The following is a 14987-nucleotide window of genomic DNA, read 5'->3' as shown; positions in this document are numbered from 1 at the left end:
TTTTGACTTCATGGTGACTTTAATGTTGTAGGCTATAATAAAGCAATCCACAGTTTCGTCAAAAGGTGTCACTCAAACGCAGCATTTGGGAACCTTCACACATAAACAATCCTAACTTAAGTATTTGGTAAAAATAAATACAGGTTTAAAGGTTATATAACGCACAATCGTGAAGAAAAACGTATGTAAATATGCGCTAGCAAGCTAGTTGTCACACTTATTTTATATTTATGTTCGAAGTCAATTTCTGTAAAGATTAAAATCTTGCCAACAAAAAGCTACTTAACATTAATAAAAACGTTCAGATCTGGCGACAGGACTCACAAAACTTTAAGATAGTTTTGTTGAAACCATCCAACGCCATTTTCAGAGAAAACACACATTTCTATATTTGGACGTTTGACTCGAAACCTTTTAGTTACTCAAACGGTTCTTGCTACAACTTTATATATAAACATAGTACTTTTTTTGTAAACATAGTAGGCTACTTTACACAAATGGAATTTATAGGGTTGATTTAGCTTGAAATACCGTGTCATGTGACCGTCTGTCCACTCTTGTCACGTGACTCCGTGTTGACGGAAATGCTGCAGGAATGGCAAGAAACGAAGAGAAGCAGTTTGGAAGACTGAATCGACTGTGGCTCCAGAAAGAGAGAGAAGGTATGAGACGCAATCATGGTTTATTTAACCAAGTGAAAGTCACCCTGATGTGAAACTACAGAAAACGTCATCGCTATAAATGACCGTGTAAGCTCCTGTGTTCTCACAATCGGTTGCACATATCTGTGTTTTTATTTCCAGAGGGTCGCATTAAAGATGTCAACGTGTCACGGCCAAAGCTTGTGAGAAATGTCTTTGTAATGCATTAATTATAATTTCAATGAGTCCGCTTGTATAAATGACGCCCTTACCTGTTTGATGGATTTTTTGACATGCAGGCAACGTTAAATTCAGTGGCAGCAGTGAAGAAGTGGATGCCGAGCATCAAGAAGGAGATAGAGTACTATCTGCAGGTACTGATCATACTGAAGAACTTTGTTCTCTCCCACTGTATTTAGGTGAGGTAAAGGGGGAAATCAGGTAGTGGACCAAAGCACTGAGGCAAGGGAGGGGACTCAAAATGTTTCCAAACTTAAAACATATTGTATTGTATTTATTTACTTACTTATTATTTGTATTGTTGTCCTACTTAAACAATTATTTTAAATACATATCATTATATTATTTGCAATATACAGTGTGGATTTTAATGATAATTGTCAGCAGGGACAACCCTCAGATGTGGTCCTATAGGTCCTCAGTTTCCTGTTTTTAGCTGACAGGTGTGGCACACGGTGTGTCTTCTGCTGCTGTAGCTCGTCTTCTTCTAGGTTTGATGTGTTGTGCATTCAGAGATGCTCTTCTGCAGACCTGCAGAATGCAGATACTCTTCTGTAACAAGTGGTTATTTGAGGTACTGTTGCCTTTCTATCAGCTCAAACCACTCTTGCATCAACAATCCATTTTCTCCCACAGAACTGACGTTCACTGGATATTTTTTCTTTTTCAAATCATTCTCTGTAAACCCTAGAGATGGTTGTGTGTGAAAATCCCAGTAGATTAGCAGTTTCTGAAATACTCAGACCAGCCCATCTGACACCAACGCGTAATTTTTTTAATTTATTTTTTCCCCCAAAACCAGTTCAGTGGAAATCCCGCACTGGAGCTGATTCTAAACATTTCATTGGCCATGTCAATCACAATAACGATTGCCTACACCAAACCCTGATCCCTAAACCTACCCGTCACTGTAACCTCAGCCAATGAAATAGGTTGCAGGGCAGGGATTTCCGCTGAACTGTTTGGGGGAAAAATCATGCGACACCAACAACCATACCACATTCAAAGTCACAAGTTGTTTCAAACCTGTACACAGCAAAATCCCCAGAGTTAAATCAACTCTCTTCAGAGTACATATGGTCCCTCTCTAAATAGTGTTAAAGTAACACTAAAGCAGAGTTAAAGTTAATGAGATAATTAAGCAATTAATAAGGCTGTGACTGAAGTCAGTTGTAGTTCTTGTGTTTCTCTTTTCTTCAGTGATTCTGCTTGTTAACAGCAGGTGTTCATCACTAATGCACAATCATCACTTAATTAATTGCTTAATTATCTTATTAACTTTAACTGTGTTATTTTAACATTATTTAGAGAGGGACCATATATACTCTGAGCAGAGATTTTGCTGTGTATGAATTCCTTTCATCTGCTGAACACAAAAGAAGATATTTTGATGAATATGGGTAGCCAAAGAGTTGATGGACCCCATTGACTTCCATAGTATGGGAAAAAATACTACAGAGGTCAATGGGTCCATCAACTATTTGGTTACCAACATTCTTCAAAATATCTTCTTTTGTGTTCAGCAGGAGAAAGGAATTCATACAGGTTTGGAACAACTTGAGGGTGACTAAATGATGACAGAAATTTCATTTTTGGGTGAACTATTCCTTTAAATCACCTTTCTTCCCCATTCTGATGCTCAGTTTGAACTTCAGCAGATCATCTTGACCATGTCTACATGTCTAAATGCATTGAGTTGCTGCCATGTGATTGGCTAATTAGATATTTGTATTAATGAGCAGTTGAACAGGGGCACGTTCAAGCGCAACGTTTTGCTACGGTTTCTGGGATGAACGACATGTTTCCTGGAAACGGTGTGCAACGGGAAGAGATCTCTTGTTTGGTGGGTGTGTCAAAAATGTCAGCCCAATCTGCATCAATGTGCATATAAACCACTCAGTATTAAAGAAACAGCGTGTAAATGTAATTAACGTCAAAATAAATTCACAAGAGCAGGTATATTGTTTGCACATGTTTATTTACATTAATGGCAAAATAAACTTAAAGGTGCCCTAGAATCAAAAATTGAATTTACCTCGGCATAGTTGAATAACAAGAGTTCAGTACATGGAAAAGACATACGTTGAGTTTCAAACTCCATTGCTTCCTCCTTCTTATATAAATCTCATTTGTTAAAAAAAAACCTCTGGAAAACAGGCGAATCTCAACATAACACAGACTGTTACATAACAGTCGGGATCATTAATATGTACGTCCCCAATATTTGAATATGCCAGCCCATGATCAAGGCATTAGACAAGGGCAGCCAGGTCTGGATCTGTGCACAGCTGAATCATCAGACTAGGTAAGCAAGCAAGGACAATAGCGAAAAATGGCAGATGGAGCAATAATAACTGACATGATCCATGATAACATGATATTTTTAGTGATATTTGTAAATTGTCTTTCTAAATGTTTCGTTTGCATGTTGCTAATGTACTGTTAAATGTGGTTAAAGTTACCATCGTTTATTACTGTATTCGCGGAGACAAGAGCTGTCGCTGTTTTCATTTTTAAACACTTGCAGACTGTATAATTCATAAACACAACTTCATTCTTTGTAAATTTCTCCAACAGTGTAACATTAGCCCGTTAGCCACGGAGCACTATCAAACTCATTCAGAATCAAATGTAAACATCCAAATAAATACTATACTCACAGGAATCGAAGCATGCATGCAGCATGAATGACGAACATCTTGTAAAGATCCATTTGAGGGTTATATTAGCTGTGTGAACTTTGTTTATGCACTGTATAACTGCACTTATAGTCGAGAGCTCAGGAGGGCAGGGAGCGAGAGATTTAAAGGGGCCATGCAGCCTGAATCGGTGCATAGTTAATGATGCCCCAAAATAGGCAGTTAAAAAAATTAATTAAAAAAAATCTATGTGGTATTTTGAGCTGAAACTTCACAGACACATTCAGGGGACACCTTAGACTTATATTACATCTTTTGAATAGACGTTCTACGGCACCTTTAAATAATACGAGCTGGATAGTTTAGTATAGATGTGGAACTTCTTTAAGTCTAACTAAATATCATTTAGTAATTGCAATGTCTTCTGGTCCATATCCTTTCCTTAGGAAGGTGTGCTAGACACTGATTAATGTAACATAGAAATACTATACTTATATATTTTGCTATTGTATTGTGTGATACTTTCATAAACTTTCATAAACATAAAGGCAAATGTTGGATCACAATAATTAGGAACCACAGTTTCCACAAATCCCTTCACTCGATTGGGAGGTTCTCTTTTATTCTGGACGGCAACGGCAGTGACTGTAACATTGAGCGTATTTTGCAGTAGGCCTATTAAACATGTATTTGTACCGACTTCATCAGGCTCCGAAAATTCTTCAAAAAGAACACACAGAATGGCCTTCTCAGCTGCCATAGTTGCAACTTTTGCATCATCAGAACGGGGTGTTCAACGCCACCATTTGCGATTAAAAAACATTTTGCAACGTTTTGTCAGGGCTGAACACAGCCCAGGTGTACCTAATAAAGTGGCAGGTAGCTTTATTGCAGGAGTAGCATTGCAACCTTCAACAACTGCAACATTGCAACATGTACAGAATGTGCTTTACATTAATAACAACAATAAAAAAAAAAAAATATTAATCAAGTATAAATATGATTGTAAATACTATTATCAGAATTAGATTTATTATCAAGTATGCATACACACACATAGAATTTGTCTTTGTGACAGAACCTTCCAGTGCACAGTCAGAATGACAGCAATTAAGACACAGATAATAATAATAATAATAATAAAGATAAATTAAATATCATAACTGCTTAAACTAGCCTAATCTGGTTTGCTGGTCCCCCATCCTGGTCACATGGGTGTGTTGGCTGATTTTAGAGGGGTTTGAGGCCCTTTTTAGCTGGTCAGGATGAGAGACCTGCTAGACCAGAAGCTATGCATTTTCATCAGATATGAATATATCACTTATGAATGTCTATTTTTGTGACCATTCACTTTTTTAAAGCGCACCTAGTAAGCAGTTCCTCTCTGAGCTCTTTCCCTGAAGGCTCAATTAGTTCCCTCTGCTCTAATGCCTCAATCAGTAAACTTTCATATTCTTACTGTAATGTCTTTTTCTGATCTGCTGTCTGTGGGGTCACATGACATTTTTGGGAGGTTGATTAGCTTCCCACATTAGGATAAGAGATCTTTCCTGTCACTTGCATTTTAGAAAACAACCTATAACAGTTCAGATTCATCTAGCTAAATAGATTGATTTTGATTTGTGCATTGCCAGTAAACAATCTGCACATGCTTGATGAGTTTTGATTATAAACTTCTTATCAAAGTTAATATAAATACGATCACTTGAGCTGGGATGTCATTGACATAAACTATCTGATCCCCTGTCTGAAAACGTTCAAGTCAAGTCACCTTTATTTACAGTATAAAGTGCTTTATTAAATACAGATTGTGATAAAGAGGAAAATAATGTTCACATAGTGCAAGATGAGAGGAAGAGGGGTTGACAACCTCAGTTTTTGATAGTGATCTTGCACACCCTTTGCATATCATGCACAAACCAAAGAAATGAAGATATGGTCTGTTTGATCATGAGAGTCACACATTAGAAGAATATGATCATTGATTTGTTGATAACTAATAACAGGTGCAATAAATCATGCTTCATATTAGTATTTGTGCATCTGGTTCAATCTTTGCATTTGTATTTTGCAGCAGTCGCAGTTATCTCATTACCCAGAAAGGAAGATAGACGAGTTCCGTCTGCATATCGAAGAACTCGAGAGAGAATACAAACGCTACCTGAAGAAACTGCGCTCCCTTGACCCTACCTGCAAACACAAGCCTTGGGAACCTCGAGCATACACCAAGAGGAGGCAGGAGCCAAGCCATCAAAACACCTGTCAGTTTATACCTTTAAATTACTAGTCTTGCAAAACTTATTTCAACATTCACTTGTGTTTTTACTGATCAGATAACTATCTGATTTGTTAAAACTGTTTCATTTACACTTGGCCTCATAAATGCGTCTCCACAAAATGAATGTAAATCCGATCTTCAATTCCTGCACATTGTTTGCAAATTCAATAGAGTTCACCCAGTGTTGGGTAAGTTACTCTTAAAATAATAATAATAATAATAATAATAATTAAGTACTAGATACTAATTACATCTTTACTAATTACTCCCTCTAAAAAGTATTGCATTACTTATTACCATTTCAACCTCAACCAGTTGAACAATACTAGGATAGACATGAAACTGCTCTTTTCGTTCTCATTCTTTCAAATAAATAATATAAAATTGCATAAATTATTCTTGAACTGACCAAAGTATTTAAAGGAAGAAAGTTGCGTTAAAACCATTTTAAAGGGTTAGTTCACCCAAAAATGAAAATTCTGACATTTATTACTCACCCTCATGCCGTTCCACACCCGTAAGACCTTCGTTAATCTTCGGAACACAAATTAAGATATTTTAGTTGAAATCCGATGGCTCCGCAAGGCCTTCATAGGGAGCAATGACATTTCCTCTCTCAAGATCCATAAAGGTACTAAAAACATATTTAAATTGGTTCATGTGAGTACAGTGGTTCAATATTAATATTATAAAGCAACGAGAATATTTTTGGTGCGCCAAAAAAAACAAAATAATGACTTATTTAGTGATGGCCGATTTCAAAACAATGCTTCAGGAAGCATTGGAGCACAAATGAATCAGCGTATCAAATGTGCTGTTCGGAGCGCCAAAGTCACGTGATTTCAGCCGTTGGCAGTTTGACACGCGATCTGAATCATGATTCAATATGCTGATTCATTTATGCTCCGATGCTTCATGAAGCAGTGTTTTGAAATCGGCCATCACTAAATAAGTCGTTATTTTGTTTGTTTTTTTGCCGTACCAAAAATATTCTCGTTGCTTTATAATATTAATATTGAACCACTGTACTCACATGAACTGATTTAAATATGTTTTTAGTACCTTTATGGATCTTGAGAGAGGAAGTGTCCATTGCTCCCTATGGAGGCCTCACGGAGCCATCGGATTTCAACTAAAATATCTTAATTTGTGTTCTGAAGATTAACGAAGGTCTTACGGGTGTGGAATGGCATGAGGGTAAGTAATAAATGACAGAATTTTCATTTTTGGGTGAACTAACCCTTTAACATTAGACATTAAATTTTAAATTTTCGGAGTGTTTATTTACACTAAGGGCAAATAGTGTCCCTTGTTGGCAAATGCTATTTACACTAGCTCCGCCCACCAATGTCTGGTTGGGCCACTCAAGTTTTCAAAAAGACGATGGAATTAACTTATTCAGTGGCACAACAGTAGCGGGTAAAAGACCTGGCTATTAATGCGATTAGAGCTCACATTTATTTATTTTTTAATAAAAATGAAAAAAAAATTCTAAAAGTGGAAATAAACTGCGAACCAGTGTTTAATAATATTAAAAGTGTTTATTGGGTAGGTTTAGAGGAAGGTGTACGGAGGATTTTTATTCTCCCAATAAGGCAGCATCCAATAATTTTAATAAATATGATCATTTACACTCTATGATATTATTGCATCCTGTTAATGTACGAAAATACTGAGGTGCAAATAGTATCTGCCAATATAAAGTATATATAGCATCTAATTACTGTTTACTCTTATTACAAAGAACTGATACTTTTTCATGGTGTAAATAGAATCTTTATTTTCACTTAGTATAAATAGCATATTGCTAAGAAAATGTTGCTATTGTCACTTTGTGTAAATAGCATCTATCGCTTTTTGCACTTAGTGCAAATAGCCGCTGCCTTTAATTTTATATAGGATTGTAATGCAGTTACATCAGAAGTAACTGTAATTATATTACAGAAAAATTCAGAGTAATACCTTACTTTACTTTTTCAAGGGAAAAGTAATTCAATTACAGTAATTAGGCTAATTACTCAGTAATGCATTACACCCAACACTGGTTCACCTCAGTTAAAGCAACAGATATGAGCTGCATTTTAATTATCATCAGCTTATTTCAAGATCAAGATCTGCATCTGCATTGGTGAGAAAATATAACGCTCACACTTTTAATGCGTGTCTTCTTGCTGAAGAAAGATGGTTAACTGATCTGCGGCGATGCGTGTTGCAGAAGCGCTGTTATTTCTCGCTACCGGAAGCTGGTATGACGCTGTCACACGTTTTTATGAGGAGTAAAATTTAAATATATGGCTTCAACAACCACATGCGTTTACACTTGTCCAGTCTTTCTGGAATGTGTCTATAACCACGTCCTGAAATGGTTTGAGTGATCACATTTAAATTTGTCTCGAAAGTGTTTACATCTGATCTTTTCACAGTCGGAGAGCTATCCGATCAGAGAAAGTGCATAAAATGACCAGGAGTAAATAGGCCCATAAAATCAGATCACATATTCTTCTGTTTGATCAGGGGTGCGTTTCCCGAAAGCATCGTTAGCCAACTGTGGTCGTAATTCCATCGTTATCAGCATTGTCCATCAAGTCGGTGTTTCCCAAAAGCCTAGTTCCAATGAACACAACAAAGTTGTGTGGTTGGAGTGAGTTCTGGACCTGTGGTTAGAAGCATATTTTCTTGTTTGCATCACATGTGGACTTAATAAATCCTTATCTTAAGCAAAATAAGCAAGCTGACTTTTAGTACAATCTATATCTTTTATTTCAAATATATACAAATGTCAAGTATAGTTTGTCAAGTATTTCTTCTACGATGCATCGTACTATGGTAGCGAGTTACTTCATTGTAGGGGAAACACCCCATATATGGACCTCTGATGAAAAATGAAAGCATTAATGGAAAATAAAAGCTTAATCAAGAGAATTTCAGGCATTATGTTGATTATCACAAAATAATTTCAACTCGTTCCTCGTCTCACTGTTGAAAAAGCGAGAATTTAAATCATATATGGATTGGCACTATTTCTTAAGGAACAAGTGGAAATTAATTTTTGTGGTAATAAATTAGTCCTTTATCAATCAACACAAATATTGTCAATTAGGCCTAATGGATTGTAACATTAGAATATACCATTAAAGTGAGTCTTCTTTGCAGCCACTGTCTAGTTTAAAGGTGCCATCGAATGGAAAATTGAATTTACCTTGGCATAGTTAAATAACAAGAGTTCAGTACATGGAAATGACATACAATGAGTCTCAAACACCAGTGTTTCTTCCTTCTTATATAAATCTCATTTGTTTAAAAGAACTCAGAGGAACAGGTGAATCTCAAAATAACATATGCAAATATTGGGGGCGTACATATTAATGATCCCGACTGTTACGTAACAACTTCATTCTTTATAAATCTCTCCAACAGTGTGTAATGTTAGCTTTAGCCCGTTAGCCACAGAACACTATCAAACTCGTTCAGAATCAAATGTAAACATTCAAATAAATACTGTACTCACATGATCTGATGTATGCATGCAGCATGCATGACAAACACTTGTAAAGATCCATTTTGAGGGTTATATTAGCTGTGTGAACTTTGTTTATGCTGTTTAAGGCAAGCGCGAGCTCCGTGGGCGGGGAGCGTGAGGAATTAAAGGGGCCGCAGCCTGAATTGGTGCATTTCTAATTATGCCCCAAAATAGGCAGTTAAAAAAATGTATTAAAAAAAATCTGTGGGGTATTTTGAGCTGAAATTGGACACATTCAGGGGACACCTTAGACTTATATTATATCTTGTAAAAAAACGTTCGATGGCACCTTTAAGATATTTAGAAGTAAGATTTTTTTTTTTATATAGAAAAACATTTACTAAACTAAATTTTTATCATTCATTTTAGTATTTGATCTTTCGTTTGATTTTCTTCCTTGTATAAGATCAGCACACACAAACAGAGACATGCACAAAAATAGCAATGCACCAGGAGAACTAATGATAAAGAATGCACAATTATAAAGTAATATGCATCAAGAAAACACTGAAACTAATGTTACATTTAGGGTAAACCGAGCTCATTCATATTAATGGCTGCATGTACATGAACAAGAACATACTGATTTAGAATATGTTAATATTCTGATTATGCACTCTAAAAGAATGCTTAGTTGTTTCGACCCAAATTTGAATGAAAAATGGACAAACCCAAAATCTAGCTATAAAAAGCATGTTAAAGCAATGAGGAGTTTTTTAAGCTTGAGTTTTATAAGCAGTAATTATTTCAAAAAATACAATGACCTATGTTTTGCTATTTGTAAAATTTTTGTGTGTTGTTAAACGGACATTAACGAGAACTAAATTGATAAAGAGTTAATTAAATGGCTAAAAATGACCATAATAAAGAGCATCTCCAGTATTTCCACAAAACAATAGCAGGGAAAAAATCATGTCGTTTATTTGGAATATGCTGATTATAAGGACACAGGAATATTCCAGTTGCTGTGGATTATGTAAATGTCAGAATAAAAGCTTAACCAGAATATAGATCTTAATTGGAAATTGAGGTGCATGTAAATGTAGTCCTTAGTGTTTGTCAGTAGTCAGTACTGAAATTTAAAAAATGTGACGCTTTGAGCAGTGTTGAGCAGATTTGTAAACACCTGATTGGCCATTGTGTTCACACGCTGAACATACAGTACAGTCCAAAAGTTTGGAACCACTAAGATTTTTAATGTTTTTAAAAGAAGTTTCGTCTGCTCACCAAGGCTACATTTATTTAATTAAAAATACAGTAAAAAAACAGTAATATTGTGAAATATTATTACAATTTAAAATAACTGTTTTCTATTTGAATATATTTCACAAAGTGAAAGCTGAATTTTCAGCATCATTACTCCAGTCTTCAGTATCACATGATCCTTCAGAAATCATTCTAATATGCTGATCTGCTGCTCAAGAAACATTTAATGTGTACAATTGTACAAAATATTTGTGTACAATATTTTTTTTCAGGATTATTTGATGAATAGAAAGTTCAAAAGAACAGTGTTTATCTGAAATCTAATCTTTTGTAACATTATAAATGTCTTTACTGCCATGTATTTAATGCATCCTTGCTGAATAAAAGTATTCATTTCTTTAATTTCTTTTCAAAAAAATAAAAAATAAAAATTCTTACTGACCCCAAACTTTTGAACGGTAGTGTACAATGCTACAGAATCTTTGTATTTCAGATAAATGCTGTTCTTTTGAACTTTCTATTCATCAAGGAATCCTGAAAAAAAAAAAGTACACAACTGTTTTCAACATTGAAAATAATCATAAATGTTTATTGAGCAGCAAATCAGCATATTAGAATGATTTCTGAAGGATCATGTGACACTGAAGACTGGAGTAATGATGCTGAAAATTCAGCTTTGCATCACAGGAATAAATTACTTTGTCAAATATATTTAAATTGTACACAGTTATTTTAAATTGTAATAATATTTCACAATATTACTGTTTTTTACTGTATTTTTAATTAAATAAATGTAGCCTTGGTGAGCAGACGAAACTTCTTTTAAAAACATTAAAAATCTTAATGGTTCCAAACTTTTGGACTGTACTGTATATGTCTGTGATTGGCTACAATCAGTGTTGCCAAGTCAGCAGTTTTCCCGTGGAATTAGGCTACTTTCATGTCTGCAGGTTGAAGCGACGCCAATAACATGATATTTAGCCCCTTGGAATGCTCATTTTATGAGGGGAACCCCGGCAAAAACGCAGATTTTACCCCACAGGATGCAAGTTTTGAGTAGCAATTGGGTGGGTTTTGTTGTGAAAACCTGGTAACCCTGGCTACAAAGAACAACACACAGGAGCGTATGAAAGCACACGTTAGTGTTTGAAAGTGCTACTGCTGATAGACGCCTACTTTCAAGTGCTGTGTAAGCGCTCAGTGAAGAGCGTCATTAATGTCTATTATAACTTGTATTATTGAAGCGCTGATCATTGTAGACCCGGGGTGACCAACCCTGTTCCGGGAGATCTACCTTCTGGCAAAGTTCAGCTCCAGCCCTGCTCAACACACCTGTCTGTAATTATCAAGTGTAATTATCAAGTGATTCAGGTGTGTTTTATCAGGGTTGGAGCTAAACTTTGCAGGTAGGTTGGGCACCCCTGTTGTAGATAATCACAGACATATCCGTGAACACAGTGGCCAATCAGAGGTGTTTGCAAATCCGCTCAAAGCATCACATTTTTAACATTTCAGTATCGACTTGGTATCAAAGTCTGTACTTTTGACAACACTATTAGTCATTATTCTGTCTTTTTGTTTTTTCAGCCAAAAAACTGTGCCTCCATAGCAGAGAAGAGGATGTTATTGAGGACACAGAGGCAGCAGGAAACCACACATCTCTCACTAATATACAAGAACTTCCCTCCCCATCGGCTACTGTTTCCACCGAAGCCTCTGATCTCCCCGACCAGGACCTCCCGCTGTGCTTCGATCAGGCCCGGATTGCGGTGGCGGTGGCCAGTTCACGCGTGGCTCTCGCCGGGCAGCAGCAAGACACAGGTACACTGACTCGAGTGTTGCTCACCGGCCTGCCCAACCTCCACAGCCTCCCGCTAGCACAGGCAGCAGCAAACGAAGGAACGCGGCAGCCTTTGAAAGTTGAAACAGACCAGAGTAAAACAAAACTTTTACCGGGACTCGGCTGCTACTCGTCGTCCTCCGATGAGGAAATATAGCTTACTGAAATTTCAGTTTGTGAAATTTCATCATGCTTATTTGATGATGAAACATTAGTTGTTTTTATTTTTTTTTTTGTTGGTTAAATACATGGGGCTAAGACATTTTAACATTTGATATTCATAATGTCACTTAAATATTTTCACATTTGGTGCATGAAACTGAAACTTGAAAGAAAAAAAATTCCATGTGAAACCTGAAAGCTGTAAATCACCTGTGTTTGTGTGTTTATACTGTTTGTCTTAACCTAGAATATTCCAGCTGTGAATGTGTTAAGATGATAGTCTCAAGAAATGAAAGGAAATGGTTGAGGTGTGGTTAAAGTAATATTCTGAATGGGAATTAGTGATTGGTTGTTGTCATAAACAGAAAGTAGGAAGTGTTTACTTTTACATAAGATTATCTAAGTACATCTCCTTCGGTGTCTATATGGTTTCAATTTCAACCACAAGATATTTTACAGATTGATGCCATGGGAGACACCTTTTAAGTTGCACGACAAACATTTTATTCTCGTTCTTTATTAAATCAATTATGTTCTTGTGCTTTAAAAAATCTAGTAAACAAACACTGATTTGAAGAACTGATAATGTAATGCTTAATCATTGAAGCAGTCAACTCAAGAACCATGTGAAATAAAAAAAAATGCTCTTTGTTGAACTTCAAAGTGCGCAGAACCATTGAACACCCTTCATGTGAGATTATTTGCTATTACTTTACAAACCTCAAAGTTTCAGATTGACATATGTTGAAGTCTGGTGTATGAGGTTTGATAATGCATGCACCACAGCAGGCTTCATAAAAATGACTGTGAGACTTTTAAACCCTCAGTATGTACAGGGATGCTGAGTCAGAGAGAGAGAGAGAGAGAGAAGTCTGCGTTCACCAAAAATGCACCATTTTTCCTACAGTTTGGTAATTGAACTAGGGCTTTGCGCTGCGGCCCACGATTCGACCCCAAAACCCCTCATACATCAGCAACAAGAACTGCTTAGCAGGCAACACTTCTGGGAAACTGAGCAAGAGCAGACCGTTGTTACTAAGCAGCAGCGGTGATGTCTTACTCATTCAGAATGTCATTGTGTGATTTCTAGCACCTTTGGCTACAATTGCTTACACGGTACACAGGGTTTCCCATACCTGTGAGGTGAAGTAAGGAAACTGATGCAACTACAGCCAACGTCAGTTGTCAACCAAATATTTCCTCCGTGGAGTTTACGATAAAAGATTTTTAGCCGTGTTCTCATGCATGACATTGAAATGCCTTGGGAAAAGCTTTGCTTGCAGAATAAGTTTCAAATTTACTACAATGTTTCAATGACTCGACACAATTTAAATGGAATCATTGATATATGGTTATTATACCAGCCTCACTTAATTCAATAGATTTATTATATAGAGTTGCTTTTTTTAATACTTAATACAATTTTGTAACTTAAACTTAATGTAAATAAATACAAATAAATCTAAACCATATAACATTTGGAAATCCTCAACATTTTTGAGGTATGAACATTAAAAGAAACTAAAATAACATGATAAGACTTTATTTTAGGGTCTTTTAACTAGTTGCTTATTAGCATCCATATTAATAAAATATTGGCTATTTATTAATACTTATTAAGCACATATTAATGCCTTAATTTGCATGACCTTATTCTACATCCTTAATCCTACCCAGCTAATAAACTTAACCTTACTAATAAAAATGAGCAGTAAATTAGGAGTTATTGTTTTCCCTATACTAAAATGTTATCCTTTGGGGTAACATCTCAACAAATTTAATTAGAGTATTAGTAGACTGAGAAGTGGGTATATGAGGGTGAGGCCAAGCAACTGACGGAAAAGGCAGATTATTCCAGGAAGGCTTAACGGCTGATGACATGCAGCAAAGTGAGGGGTTAAGGTGATGCCTTTCTGCCTCGCTTGGTTTCAACCACATTGTTCACCTCACTGTCATAGCCATCACCACTCTCATGCAGACCCCTGAGAATGCAGGCTGCAAGATCGAAAGAGCACACACACACTCATATGCGTTGAGAGCGTTTCATGTGGCAGCTCCTGTTCTTTAGTGGTACGTAAGATTGGGTTTACTGAAACTCATTTTCTGCTGTATCACTGTTTACAAACACTTGAGCAAACCTCCAGATGTTCTAGATGCAGTTAAATGTTTTGCATATGATGATTGAAAATAAATTGTTCAGGGTTCGGCACATTTCAGTTCAGTTCAACTTAATTACTACATAGCCCCTTATTGTAGTGTAAATGGTAATGGGAAAACTATGCTCGCAAAACATTTGCATTCCCAAAAGAAACATTGCATTCTCTCCAGTTTTGTGTTCTCCTGAGAATACTTTATGTTTGCTTCCAGAGAAACAGGAATGTTTGTGTTCATTTGCAAACATTTTGTGTTCGCTTTAAAAAACATTGAAATATAGTTTTCCCTTACATTTTATAGTATTTCT

At 36.1% G+C, this 14987-nt stretch overlaps 2 protein-coding genes and 1 long non-coding RNA gene across 3 annotated transcripts in view; 2 read left to right on the top strand and 1 right to left on the bottom strand.

Moving 5' to 3' along the window:
• LOC125279074 overlaps window positions 1-638 on the bottom strand; it is a 118476-nt gene extending 117838 nt beyond the window's left edge. Inside the window, exon 1 of the long non-coding RNA XR_007187305.1 lies at window positions 532-638. This is a non-coding gene — a long non-coding RNA (uncharacterized LOC125279074). The remainder of the gene's footprint in view (window positions 1-531) is intronic.
• On the top strand, window positions 569-13207 carry si:dkey-86e18.1 (uncharacterized protein LOC557342 homolog). Its single transcript, XM_048208561.1, has 5 exons — window positions 569-662; window positions 804-844; window positions 941-1015; window positions 5595-5781; window positions 12112-13207. Exons 1-5 carry the CDS (start codon window positions 596-598, stop codon window positions 12519-12521), a joined length of 780 nt encoding a protein of 259 aa, XP_048064518.1. The 5' UTR covers window positions 569-595; the 3' UTR covers window positions 12522-13207.
• Window positions 13208-13350: 143 nt separating this feature from the next.
• The window catches only part of faslg (Fas ligand (TNF superfamily, member 6)), a 7683-nt gene continuing 6046 nt past the window's right edge, over window positions 13351-14987 (top strand). Inside the window, exon 1 of the mRNA XM_048208560.1 lies at window positions 13351-14987. This exon is cut by the window's right edge and continues 3014 nt beyond it. The gene's annotated coding sequence lies outside the window, so the exon portion shown is untranslated.

This window comes from Megalobrama amblycephala, linkage group LG11, assembly GCF_018812025.1.
Source record: "Megalobrama amblycephala isolate DHTTF-2021 linkage group LG11, ASM1881202v1, whole genome shotgun sequence".
NCBI lineage: Eukaryota > Metazoa > Chordata > Actinopteri > Cypriniformes > Xenocyprididae > Megalobrama > Megalobrama amblycephala.
This window is presented reverse-complemented; position numbering and strand designations above follow the sequence as displayed.